Raw genomic sequence first — 13,177 nt, forward strand, 5'->3', positions numbered from 1 at the left:
CCCAAGCATCAGACATGAGATTGTCCAGACACAGGACTCTCATCCCCATGAAATCAAGAAAACAAAATGAAGAAAAAGAAAAGTGTTCAAGAAAGAACTGGATGTGGCACTCAGTGCCTTGTCCAGTTGCCAAGACAGTGTTTGGTCAAATGCTGGACTTGATGACCTCAGTGGTCTTTTCCAACCTAATTGAAATGTGTGTGGAATGGTGACAGAAGCTTTATGAATCAAGTCCTTCGGTGGGGAGAGAACAAAATGTCTCTTGCCCTTCAAGAATTCGAACCTCACCCAGGTTAGTATTACCTTTGCTTTGCAAGCACAGGAGTGGAAAAATATCCACCCCTCCCTGAGCAGACCCCTGGGTGTCTGCTCTGCATGGAGGCCCTGGTGATGCTTCCCAACACATCTGAGCTTCCCCTACAGCCTTTTCTTTCCTCTCTGGGTGAGGTTAAGTTAGAAATAAAAACCTGCATGTGGGAAAGGGCCTGAAAGGGAAGGACAGAGAGCCCAGTTTATTTGAGCTGCCTAAAAAAACAAAGTCAAAAGAATGAAATTGTTCTGCAATGGAAAAGAAAAACTTGTAACATACCACAGCTTTTGTCTCTTCTATTACAATAAATAAATAAATAATGAACATTCTGAACCAATTTAAATCCATTTTTCAAAGCAATTTCGTTTTTCTACTTTTAGCCTACAAATCCCTGTCCATGAGATGATTCATAATTTATAGTGTTATACAATTAATTCAGTTATCTTGCAAAAGCACACAACACAGTGAGCTGCAGTAACTGTAATTTTGTACAGTGTTGTAGTGAAAGGACAGAATACACAAAGGAAAAAAAATCTTCAGGAAGTCAGTGCATAAAAAGCAGCAAATTTATGAGAAATTCACTTACTAGATTTTCAAAGGCAAAATTAAGATTCTACCTCTTAGATTAGCAAATTATATATCATATGCATATCCACCACCATATCTGTGTGTGAAACAGGTTCAGAATGCCCACTTCCTGCAGGCTGCTAACACACCTGAGCATCCACAGGCACACACACACACACAAGTCAAAAGTTCCTGAACTAAAATTGTTCTAATTCAAATACTTACCAGACAAACTGTGACCCTCTGTGGCCAACAGAGAAACAAAACAAAGTTATCAAGAACAAAAAGCAAACATATTCTTCTATTTCAGAGCATTCAAAGGTTTCAACTTTGTGCAGAAAGAAGATTAAACAGAATAGAGAGCATGAAAATGTCAAAACACCACCATCTACAAATTACATTATTCTAGATGTTCGAAACTTTAATAGAAATATAGTAAAACAGTCAGAGTAGACTGTTGATGGAACAGAAAGGTGAAATGAATTCTAAGTTTGAAAAACTGACAAAAAGGAAAGTTTTATGCTTTGGAAGTATTCCCTAAAATTACTCCTACTACAAGGAGGAGAACTTGCTTTAATCAAAGTTTTCCACATATTCTTCATTAATTCCTCATTAGCATCTATATAGTTTATGTTTTGCTTGGGTGTCTACAGCATTCTCCTGGAGAAATGATGTGGTAAATTACATTTCATTACTATCACAACTTAATCAAAGCAAGGAACAGTCAGGACAAACACGAAGCTGCTCCTTCCTTGTGCTTTTGGAGTGAGCCTGTAACACAGAGGAAGCTATTTTTAGGATGGCTGGAAAAAAAGCCTGTCTACAGTCTCATCCAAAATCTATTTAAGAGTTCAGCAATATAAAAACCTGTCATTGAAAGCTATTTTCAATTACATATTTAAAATAGGTTTTCAAACTGAAAAAAAAAAAAAATTTAAAAAATGACAACAGCAAGACTGCAGCACTCTAAACATAACAGAATGACATATGCAAATAGTACCCTGGAGGTCTCAGTTTGTATGTTAGCATTTGGAAGGAACAGAATGAGGACATTAATTTTAAATACTGTTTTTCATAAATACATCACTTTGTTGTAGCCATACAGTGTGAGTTTTATTTTGGGTAAATAAGTAGGTGTGCTAGGAAGAACATAAAAACCCATTTTGTTGATTTACTGTTTCTTCTGCTGTCTAGTGGTGTAACTATCCAATATTTAAATAGGGTTATATGGGAGTTCAGCTTTTTTTCCACAAAGAATGAAGTGTGCCCATTATTTCCTTACACCACAAGTGCATTGCTGCAGGCAGCACCTACTTCAAGATCAGTAAAAAACTGATAGAAAATCAAAGTGTCACTTCCTGCATTAGTATAATTAATGTCTGATAAGAGAACACTCAAAGTCTTGATCCCAAGTCCAATTAAACCCTGTTTGCCTTTAGACATTGCACTGACTAAACATCCTATATTCATAATCTGAAGGAAAACTAATCCCCTTTCATTTCCTACCATTTACAGGTTCCAGAGTAATATGATTTTGCCACTCTTCAAGTTGAATGATTACTAAAAATGATAGACATTGCTTTCAAAGTATTAAAGAACAGGAAGAAACTTCAATCCTTTGTATACACAAGCTCTGGAGGCTGAAAATATTATGTCATCCTGAAGTTAAAGTACTTTCCCATCCACCTCATTTTTATTCCAGTTATACCTGAGATTAGCATTAACTGCTCTTTAAGGGAAGAGATATAAACTGTCCAAATGTTTCAACTCAGAAGCTATGACCAAAATGACTTTAAAACAACTCTGCTCCCAAATTTGTATATACAGAAGCTTTGAACACACACACACCTCCTTGAAGATGGCAGGAATTGTGGATATTAAAGAAAAATAGGGATTAGAATGGAATTCTGTACTGAGTCTATGGATAAAGATTTGCTTTCAAGAAGCAAAGATTTCAACAAGCACGGTTTATTCAATTTTTTCAAAGTACAGAATTAATATAAGCAAACACTTGCACAAAGTTAATCCCAAACAAATGGAAGCAACATGGCAAGAACTTTATTCCCAACATTTCACATGCCAGAAGAACACAAGAAAATGTTGAATTGCATAATTAAATCAGGACAGACCAAAAGAAAAAAGCTGAGAATACAAGATTTCTTTCTAGATTTGATAAGAATGAAAGCTGACCACAGCCTTTAATGTGACACTAGGTCTGGACATAATCAAACTCTTGAGCCAGGAACAAGCTCTGGACCTCAGAACACTGTAACTTTCATTACCCAGCATTAGTAAGGGCAATGACATCTTCACATTACAGAAGTCATTGGGACCAAAGAGGATTTTATTTCTACTCACAGCAAAGTTTAAGAAATGATATCACATGGGGATTTTTAATGACTACATACAGGAGGAAACTATGATTTCATAGTTGATGACCCTGCTTTGAGCAAGAGGCTGGAGTAGGTGCCATCCTGACAACCCTTCCAGACTGAACTGTTCTACAATTCAATGAAAAAAGGGTAAGGAAACACCAGGAGAAGGGCTTGGAGAAGAAGATGCAAAAGGTATTAAAGTTTTCCTCTACCTGAATACATAGTAGAAGTAAACAAAAGGTATGAATTGTTACCTAGGTTGAGTGATGATAACACAGGTAAAAATGAGTAAAATCTTGCAATAGTCTCATTAAAATAGGACTGAAGTGCCAAAGCTTTTAAACTATCATTTACAAAGCAAAAATCATGTGTTACACTGTGCAAGTAATTCAATTAGTATTTCACAGAATCACAGAATATCCTGAGTTGGAAGGGACCCACAAGAATTGTCGAAGTCCAGCTCCTGGCCCTGCACAGAACAAGCCCAGAATGCCACCCTGTGCCTGAGAGCATTGTCCAAATTCTTTCTGAGCTCTGTCAGGCTTGGTGCTGTGGCCTGTCCTGGGGAGCCTGTTCCAGTGCCCAACACCCTCTGGCTGAAGAACTTCCTTCTAATACCCAACTTAAACCTCCCCTGACACAGCTCCAGCCATTCCCTCAGGTCCTGTCACAGGTCACCAGAGAGGAAAAAGAAAAAAATATCTACCAATTTATTTTGTCCTTTCTCTGTTTCCTAATCATCTAAAGGTAGTTCTCTGTGCCATGTATTACACTTAATGCAAACTACTGATTTCAGGATTTACAGTAACTAACAACTCACAAAAGCTACTGAACACCAGAAATAAAATACTGACCATTGTGCCAGTATACAGGAACTTCACATAACCAAAATGCCAAAGTCTACCACACAAGCCTTGCAAATGCTACAACCAAGGCAGGAAACCATTCAGGATATTCAAGGCAGGCATTGCCATTTCTGAGAATTCAAAACAGTAAGTGTTAAAACTACTAAAAATGTTTATTTTGCATCATAACAAGAGAAACATCAAGTATCTATATAATAATTAGGAAAGAGTTATTTTTTTTTACACTGTAAATTCATCATATGTTCTTTGATGTAGAGAGAAGCAAAACTGAAAAGCCACGGGCAAGGCAGGGGAGTCCAAATCACCCAGTTGTATCCCCTTACTTGGTTAGTCTCACTAGCACTTGGACTACTACTGTGCTTCAACAAGGACTACACAAGAGTCTTCCCCAATCACAGTTTCACATATGGATATATCTGATCCCAGTCAAACTCCTTTCAAAATACACAGTAATAGTCTTGACTTCACTAGCTTCTGCTGTACCTGAGGAGAAGCTGTGCCAAGGGCCTTTACTTTGCTTCCACTTAATTTCCACAAGTCAAACTTTGTAACCAATGATGACTGACTGACCGGAAATTTTACTTATCTCTAAACCAGTCACGTTGGGGCTTTTTAGGAGCCAATTGTAAACACCATTCTTAAGGCATCTTTCACGTGACTGTCATCTTAAAAGAGAAATTTGAGTTCAGAGATGGTTGCACTAAGGGATGCTGACAGGAACACAAAACACAAACAAAACAGGAAGATTTGACAGCAGATTTCAATCTAAGTAGATTACAATTTCAAGAAATTTACACTGAAAAAGAGTTCAAATTTTTAACTTAAACTTACAGTTTAAGTTCAACTGTACAGTGCTAAAAATCTACTAGCACAAAACACTGCTTGAAACAAAACACACAATTATTTTTTGTTGAATTAAATAGCCACAAACAAAAACAAAACACAGAACTGCACACTTACCAAATTTTAAAAAAGCATGCGCAGAGGAGGCTCTGTCATCATCCAAATTGGCCATTTCAAATTGGTGCAGCTAATCACAAACGTCTCAGGCTAAGCTACAGTAGGTTTCAAAACTGTTTAGTAAATGTTAAAGGCAATCAGCATTAAATTAAGTGAAAGCAATGTTAGTGGAGTTATTAACATGACAGAGTGCACAGCACAAACTTTCATTACATCTAATGTTTCCTTCTTCTACACTGACCTCTCAGTTTTATTTTGCTTTTACTTCCATGAAACTTATCTGAGTAAAAGGACACAGTTTACAAAAAATCCATCTTTTGGATATTTGATGTGAGCTTTGTTATTCAATAGAAAATTTGCTATAAACACCAAAAGGTGATGAATGCAATCTGATATATTCAAGACGAAATAAAAATACTGATTTAACTAGCACATAAGAAAGTGTGAAGCAACATTAATGACAAGAAGCTGAAACTCTGCTTATGCATAGTGCTGCTTTCATCCCATGTGAAATCTACACCAGGATGTTTCTTGCAGTCTTATATATTACTTATGGCACTGAATATCTCAGCTATTTGAGGTAGGACATCTTCCACTCTGGAATACACAATAAGAAAAAAAGTGTTTGCAATTATGATGACAAGTTTTTCCAAATCTTCAAAGTTTACATGTTTTTAAGTAACCAAAATTTCAGGGGCTTTAGATTAGTCAACTACTGAATACCTTTATAATCTGCTCCTAATCAGACTAGCAACAAATGAAACAGTATTTTATTGTTTCAGGAAGGGAAATGAAAATTTCTAAATAAAATTTGGTTTTACTGGAAAAAAAAGTAAGTCATAATTTAATACACATAAACATGAGGATACAAATTACCTCCCACAGGATTGAGTCTTACAAGATAAATTGCTGCAGGCTATAAAACATGAATCACTTGTGCATTTCAGGCACATGTGCCTGTACTCCATGTTTACTACACTTACTCCAAGCAGCACACTAGTAAAGAAAAACCAAAACCAAACCAAAGAGTGCTGTTTGTGAGCTGGGACTCCAGCACAGGCCTCAGCCAAACCAGAAACACATGGGGGAGTTTCAGTCACTTTCTACGATAATCCCAACCACGTTGCCTTCTGACAGGGCCAGAAAGGAAGTAAAAAGCCCTGAAGTTATACAAATTTCAACATAAAGATGCAGCAGTAAGCTTGAAATAGAATAACATTATTTTTATTTTTAGATATGAATGTTACCTGAAAGATATTAAATAAAATTTGATTTTTAAATAAGCTCTTTTATCAGAAGAACTTTTCAACTAAAATAATGTTTATTTCTTGAGTAAATTTCTTCAGTTATTATATAAAATGCCATGAACAAATCTCTAGACAATCTCTGGACAAAATCTGTATGAACTGGGAAAGAAAGAAGTGAACTATAGTAACAATCTGTCATTGCACAGAAGACAATTCTTTATACATTTAACAAAAATGTAATGGGCAGCAGCAGTTAAGAAAAGGTCAAGAGTTTGCAACCACCCAAATGCCTTCTGCAAACGCAGGCCTGACTCTGCTGCAGGGGATTCCCAAAGTTCGTGCGCTGCCCTGAGACTTGGGATTCACACACTCCGAGCATGCAGCTGCCAGCCTTCGTTTTGTACAGCTCTGTGGCTACATTTGTCAATCAACCTTCAGATGACAGCACCGTGTAATCGTAACCGGCCGCAAAGTAACACCTCCTTTAGTGGGCAGTCTTAATCGTGGGATTTGCCAATCAATCTATACCTAAAAGGAACTTTTGAAGCCAAATTAATCAGGCCAGTCTTTAAACAACCAATTCTTTAGAGCCCTCATAAAGCCCCATTTTCCTCCCACACTGTCTGATCAGTCATTAGCACAACAAAACCAACCAAACATGCAAATAAGAAACAATTGAGTTTTACAAGCATGTATGGCATATAAATAAACACTGGGATCTTCTCGAAAACTTTTTTCATTAGAACAATTAAGCCCTATTAGGACTGTATTTTACTTTAAAAAAAATAAAAATTCAAACTCCGAGTTTTTTGAAGTTCAGAAATTCAGGCTAACTGGGCAAACATCACCCTTTGGTTTAGGCCAGAACGTAGCTGCCACACAGTCCACGTTCAGAACAAGAAACTCCCATGCTGTAAAAAGGTTACGTTTACCTAAAAGAAACCTGGCAAAAGCTGGTGCATTCCTCTAAACACTTCATCTGTTCCACAGCTGCAACACTTTATACAACTGCGGTACTAAACACGCCACGAGCAGCTGCCTTTGCACCCGTGGGCACAAATGACACCTGAGCGGCACCTGGGGCTGTGCCCGCCAAGGCGTCCCCTGTGCCCCTCACGGCCGGGACCACCCGGGCACCGCCACCGGCGAGAGACACGGCGGGGACGGGGAAACAGCCCCGGGCCGGGCCGGGAGCGGGGCAGGGAGTGCGGGAACGGGGCGGTGAGCAACAGGAGGCAGAGGGATCCCCGGAGCTCCTCCGGGCTAGCCAAGAGGTCAGACCTGAGCGTTTGGAGCGAGCGCGCAACTCCAGCATCTTCCAGCTCACATCAGCCATGTGAGTCGCCGCCATCGCGGAGCGATCCCGGAGCGCCCCCGGCGCTGGGTGCAGGGCGCGGGCCGGGCCCTGCCTGGCTCCCGCCGTAAAGCGGCTCGCGCAGGCTCCGCCGCCGCTGCCGCAAACCGCGGGCCGGGCCCGCCCCGCGCTGCCGTCAGAGCGCGGGCGGGGCGAGGCCGTACGCGATGGGGGCCCGCGGGCCGTGCCCGCCGCTGGCCCCGCTGCTGGCCCTGGTCCTGCTGGCCCTGGCGGGGCCCGCCCGCGCCCTGCAGAATGTGACCGCTCAGCTCTTCGGGCCCGAGGCCCGAGGGACCCTGGCGGCCTTCGGCGACTTCAACTCGGACAAGCAGACGGACCTGTTCGTGCTGCGCGGCGGTGAGTGCGCGGCCGGGACCGGCGGCAGGCCCGTGGGCTCTGGGGGCACAGCCGCTGTGAGCTGGGCTCCTCGTCCTCTCGCAGCGCAGCCGGGGCCCGCGGGGCGCGGACAGCCCCGGGGATCGCCTCCCCTCTGCCCCGGCAGCCCCGGGGGGAGGGGGTGACAGCGGCTGCCGCGGGGCTGGGGGTGCGGGACGGCGCTCCCGGGGCGAGCTGCCCGGCGAGGAGCAGCAGGTGGGCTCGCTGAGCCCTACGATCCCTGTGGATCTGTGGGTTACCGGCTGCTCGCTGTCTCCCCGAGCACGGCCTGAGTGCCCGGGGCTGTGTCGCCGAGGGCCGGCGCAGTGAGCACTACACTGTTTGCAGGATGAAACTGACAGCTGCTTTGCTCCTGAGGTATTTCCTATGTGGAATACGATGTATTCAATTTGCACTGGAGTAAGGGTTCATATAGGGCATATATTTCTTTAAAGTTGAATTTATGGTCGTGAAATAATTCCTACAAGTGGAATGGTCATACATTGGTTTTTTGCTCCTGCTTTCACAATGTTTTTGGAAACGTTTTGCGGATGTGAGGAGGATAAATTGCACATTATCCTACTTTGAATGTTATGTTAAAGTGTCAGGGTAGAGAAATTTGTTACACACAGCTACCACCTGCCACAAGTTTCTCTTAAGGCTTCAGATATGGAAAGACCTCAAATCAGGGCTTATTTTCAGTGGTCAGTGTTATTTGCAGACATTAATCTTGGATTATGTTATTTTCTTGAAGTTGCACATTAAGATAATAAATTTATTCTCAAATTCACCTTTTTATTCCTTCAATCTCAGAAATGTTTCTCTAAGTAGCTTTGGTAAAGCATGAGTGACTTTCCCATCTAGCTGAGGTATTGAAATGCATGGCTCCCTGAAAATGCTCCACTGGCTCATCTACTGAAAAAATGGTCAGAATTAAAATGAATGTCCATGATAAGAGATTTAGTTTTTACTTTCTTATCTTTCATATAAAAACATGGAAGTTTCAGAAAGGAGATTCATTATTTATTTCTGTCTCCATAGCAGCACTTGATAAATCATTTTCCTATGTGATACTTACTGTAAAAATCAGCTTGAAATAACCTAACTGAAAACATTATTTTTCATAACCTAAGTCTTGATAAGAAGTAACTATAGAATGCCTTCAAAACAAAAGGTAATAGACAGTTCTAAATGGTGGGATAAATGGCAGCCAATCGTAAACAGAGTGAGGAAATGAGCACTGGAGATGACATGAGAGTTTGGGGAAGAGGGGTATGTAAAGCTGCCCAGTTCTAAGCATCCTGACCCTTAATAAGGAAATGGGAATGATGTCTTGGGCCTTTTGCTGGATATATATTATTGTTCTGATCTTGCATTACTTCAGTTGAATGAGAGTAATGTTCCATGTGCTCAGATGCATAAAAGAAAATCAGGTTGTGCTCATGTAAGAAATGATAAAGTCGCTGAATGTATGGGGTAATCTAGATCCAGAAGTATCCTGTTGCAAGACCAATTCAAAAGTACCAGTGGACTCTGGGTTTAGTCACTTTTTGAAACTCAGAATATACAAATAAATGGAATTGTGCATACACTCACCTGTTTTGTGAGTCTATGCATGTGACAGGTAAGTGGGGAAGCTCTTGCTGGTTGCTTGTACCATCTCCTGGTTATGTTTGATGCCTCTGCTGGTAGTTCTGGGCAATGAGTGATCATTCCCCTAATCACCCGCTGCATTTCCTTGGGGAATTTGGGAAACTTCCGTGGTATTTATCTCTGATATATATATATATGTGTGTGTGTGTGTGTGTGTGATATATATATCTGCTATATATCACACAGATATTCATCCTGAAGACCTCTAATCTACATAATTGTTGTTTGTATGGAAACTGTTCCTGTTTTTTCACACCCTCCAATGCACTTTTTTTCTTTCTTACTGTCCTCTCATATCAGAAAGAATACAGAACTGCAAACAGCATTTAGGATTGATGTAGTGGTGTAGTAATTCTTTCTTCTGTTCATGTAATAATTTTTAATAGTTAATTTGTTTTGACTATTGGTAAGCACTGAGCTGGAATTTTCATATATCTATCTTTAATGACCAAAAAAATCTCATTTCTCAGTGTTGCAACTAACTTGGAACCTGGTATGCGTAAAAACCCATTTGCTTCTTCATCCTCATCATTACTTTACCAAATAGCCAATAAAAAGGCAGGTGAGAGTCTGAGGTGTGAAATGGGAATACCTGGACTGTTCTACCAGTCAGCCCCCAGATATGCTGTCCAAAGCTGAGGCAGCCAGCACACTCCTGCCCCTCATCGTGTGCCAGGCTTTTCCCCCATCCAGGAATGTGTCCCATCCCTGCCGGGTGGGACTGAGCTGGTCTCCCCTGGCCTCTCTGAAAGGGCTCCTTTTCAGTTACTCGTGTGGTGGTGTATTCTCCTTCTCTTCAACAGGTTTCTGGCAGGTGTCTTTTCTTCCTAGTGAGGAACCTTGTAGTCTGCTATTTCACAGCTGTGAACTCTGCTACAGAACAATGCTCTTAAAAAGTACTGTGGTAGCTCAAGTTTGGAGCCTTAGAATTGTTCTTTTATAGGTAATAGGTTTGTGATGCTGCAGGTAGGTTTATCAGAGAGTGAAGGAAAGAAAGAAAAAATGCAGTTGTTTCACTGTGAGCTATTGTTTTACTTACAGAAGTAAGTGCATGTGTATTGTGATTTACTGACTGAAAATTTTATTTCATCATTGAGGTTAAAGTTCTTCTTTCTCTTGCCTAAATTTCAGTTATTTCTGCAACATAAAATATGGGCTTTTATTTAGATTGTCCTGAAATAATGAAATGATACTTGCTTGTATCATTGCCTCTAAGTGAGGAGATGCTGCAGGGAACCAGGTAACTTCTGAGTTTCCTTTAAAGTGCTTTTGGCAGCTGACATGGGAAAGCAGTATCAGATCCTGCTATCGTCAAGTATTAAAAGAATTAATTTGAGTTAGCTTTTAAGCTTTAATTAGTTTTGTGGAACTGCTGCCTATTACTTTTCCAAGTGTAATATTTCTTAACTCATTACAGAAAGTTTTATTTTAAGTGATGTGATAAAAATGACAGAGAGAAGTTCTAACACTAAACCCCCAAAGAAGATTAGTGATATTAGCATTCCTTTGAGATGCAACTGGCTTTAAATTGGGTTAAAGAAGTGCTCCTTTTCCTTCCTTTTGAATGAGAAGGAAGTAGTGGTATGGGGCATAACCACAAAGCTTTTGCTGTTGTGGGGAATGGTCATTTGGGGCACAGTTGTTTCAAGGTTGGGTTTGTATATAAGCCATTTACAGTCTTCCTCTGTTGCTCATGGTCTTGCTTGCTTTGGCAGGAAATGAGTTGGTTATCTTCTTGGCTGACCAGAAGGAACCCTACTTCAAGCCCCGTGTTAAGCTACCAATGAAGTAAGTATGGATATTCAATGCTGAAAGAACCTAAGGCTGTTTTCCTTGAAAGTGCCTCTCTGCACTCAGTGGGAACTGACTGCAATTGTCTGTGCTCTTGTTACCTCTTTGACTTGTTCAGTTTGCCCTTAGAGCTCTAGTTCTTTGAACAACTTCCTGATTCATTTCCTGATACATTTTTGTTTTGTTTTGATTTTGTGGGTCAGATGACAGAATTTGTGGAGATGAGTTTTGTCATTCATGTTGTTAACTAGTAAGTGTGACTTCCCACCCCTTATGGAATTTTTATGGTTTAGGTTTTGTCCTCAAATTAGTATTTAAAATACCCATATATTGAAATATTTTTGCTGTTGATTTGGATCTTTATAATTTTATTTCTGAGTGAAGCAAACTGTCATTCCATACCATACATAGGTCTCTGTGGTGGGTATCTTTAGTCTCAATCCCAAGACATGTTTTCAGGGAAATTCATGCAGTTGTTGTAGTTACTAATGGAATCCAGCCAATACCATCTGCTTTAGAAGAGATATGAAGATTGGTGTTCTGGTATTTCTATGTAGAGATCTGTTCCTTTCTCAAATTTACATGTGGCCTTTAAAAAAACATCAGTTTTTAATAAATGTAAACCAATCTGTTTATGTGCGTATATATGTCTAGCTTTAATATCCTGTAATGCTATTACAGTTATTGCTTATGAATAATGCTTACCAAAAGTATTATGTTTGTTAAAAGTTAAATTGCTTTTACAGCTCAGCTTCATCTTCTGTATTCTACATATTTTTATTTTTCCTTATTCCCTCCTGTCGTGGAAGGAACTAATTTGTTTAATGCATTAGAAATTACCTGCTTTTAATCCTTAACAGTGATCTGTGTTTGTGTGTGTAAAGCAGAGTCTGAGTAGGTAAGCAATTAAAAAAAGATAGGAAGAACAATCAAAGGTAGGAAGGAGTGGTAAGACCTGGCAGAAGATAGGAGGAAATGGCATTGTCTTTTAAAAAATCTACTTGTGCCTGACGCCTGCTGTTTAAACAGCTGCTGTTGCTTTATGTTCGTGCTCTTGGAATGAAACCAAAAGATCCTGCTCACTGAAACACATTTTAGAGGACTGGTTCTACAACAAATGCAAGGATTTAATGACGTGTAGATAGCATTAACAAACAGGATATGGCTGAAGAATGCCTGATAGCTGAAGTTTAGAGTTAAAATGTCATTTTCCTTAGACAATGACAGCCTGTCAGGTGCCTGATTTTGAGATACTTTTGCAATGGATAAGGACTTTATCATAAATAAGGTTGTGGAAGGGTAGTATTGTATTGGATCAACTAATTATAATTGGGCAAGCCTTTGGCCACACAAGTGCTTTTTTCAGGCACACCTTTTTACAATTATTTGCATGTAGGGGCTTTTGTTTTTAATTCCAGATCTCTCGGTGTCACCATAACCAGTGTGGTTCCTGGAGATTATGATGGAGATTCCCAAATGGATGTCCTCCTCACTACCCAGGCCCCAAGTCATGGCAAAGATGAACTTTCAGTGTTTATTTTCTGGGGACACAACCAAACGTTAGGTGAGTTGCTGAGACTGGTTCTTAATAAGACTGTTAAACTTCTTAATTCAAAGTATTGTCAAGTTACAACTCATTTTTACAGTGTCGTGATTTTTATTACAATTAAAATAGGGAT

General features: G+C 40.1%; 2 protein-coding genes across 8 annotated transcripts in view; one reads left to right on the forward strand and one right to left on the reverse strand.

Moving 5' to 3' along the window:
• The window catches only part of PHKB (phosphorylase kinase regulatory subunit beta), a 70,209-nt gene extending 62,450 nt beyond the window's left edge, over positions 1-7,759 (reverse strand). For 2 of the 7 annotated variants that reach the window (XM_032121913.1, XM_032121916.1), the window contains exons 1-3: positions 7,607-7,694; positions 5,079-5,191; positions 1,103-1,120 (exon numbers count right to left, since the gene is read on the reverse strand). In XM_032121913.1, coding sequence (XP_031977804.1) covers positions 1,103-1,120; positions 5,079-5,133 — 73 coding nt within the window. In that variant the 5' untranslated portion in view covers positions 5,134-5,191; positions 7,607-7,694. Of the gene's footprint in view, positions 1-1,102; positions 1,121-4,106; positions 4,229-5,078; positions 5,676-7,606 lie in introns of all 7 variants that reach the window. The other 5 variants (XM_032121918.1, XM_032121915.1, XM_032121914.1 and 2 more) reach the window with 5 other exon arrangements.
• Positions 7,760-7,819: 60 nt separating this feature from the next.
• ITFG1 (integrin alpha FG-GAP repeat containing 1) overlaps positions 7,820-13,177 on the forward strand; it is a 72,098-nt gene continuing 66,740 nt past the window's right edge. Inside the window, exons 1-3 of the mRNA XM_032121920.1 lie at positions 7,820-8,036; positions 11,423-11,495; positions 12,917-13,062. Coding sequence (XP_031977811.1) covers positions 7,847-8,036; positions 11,423-11,495; positions 12,917-13,062 — 409 coding nt within the window. The 5' untranslated portion in view covers positions 7,820-7,846. The remainder of the gene's footprint in view (positions 8,037-11,422; positions 11,496-12,916; positions 13,063-13,177) is intronic.

This window comes from Corvus moneduloides, chromosome 12 (assembly GCF_009650955.1).
Source record: "Corvus moneduloides isolate bCorMon1 chromosome 12, bCorMon1.pri, whole genome shotgun sequence".
Lineage (NCBI taxonomy): Eukaryota > Metazoa > Chordata > Aves > Passeriformes > Corvidae > Corvus > Corvus moneduloides.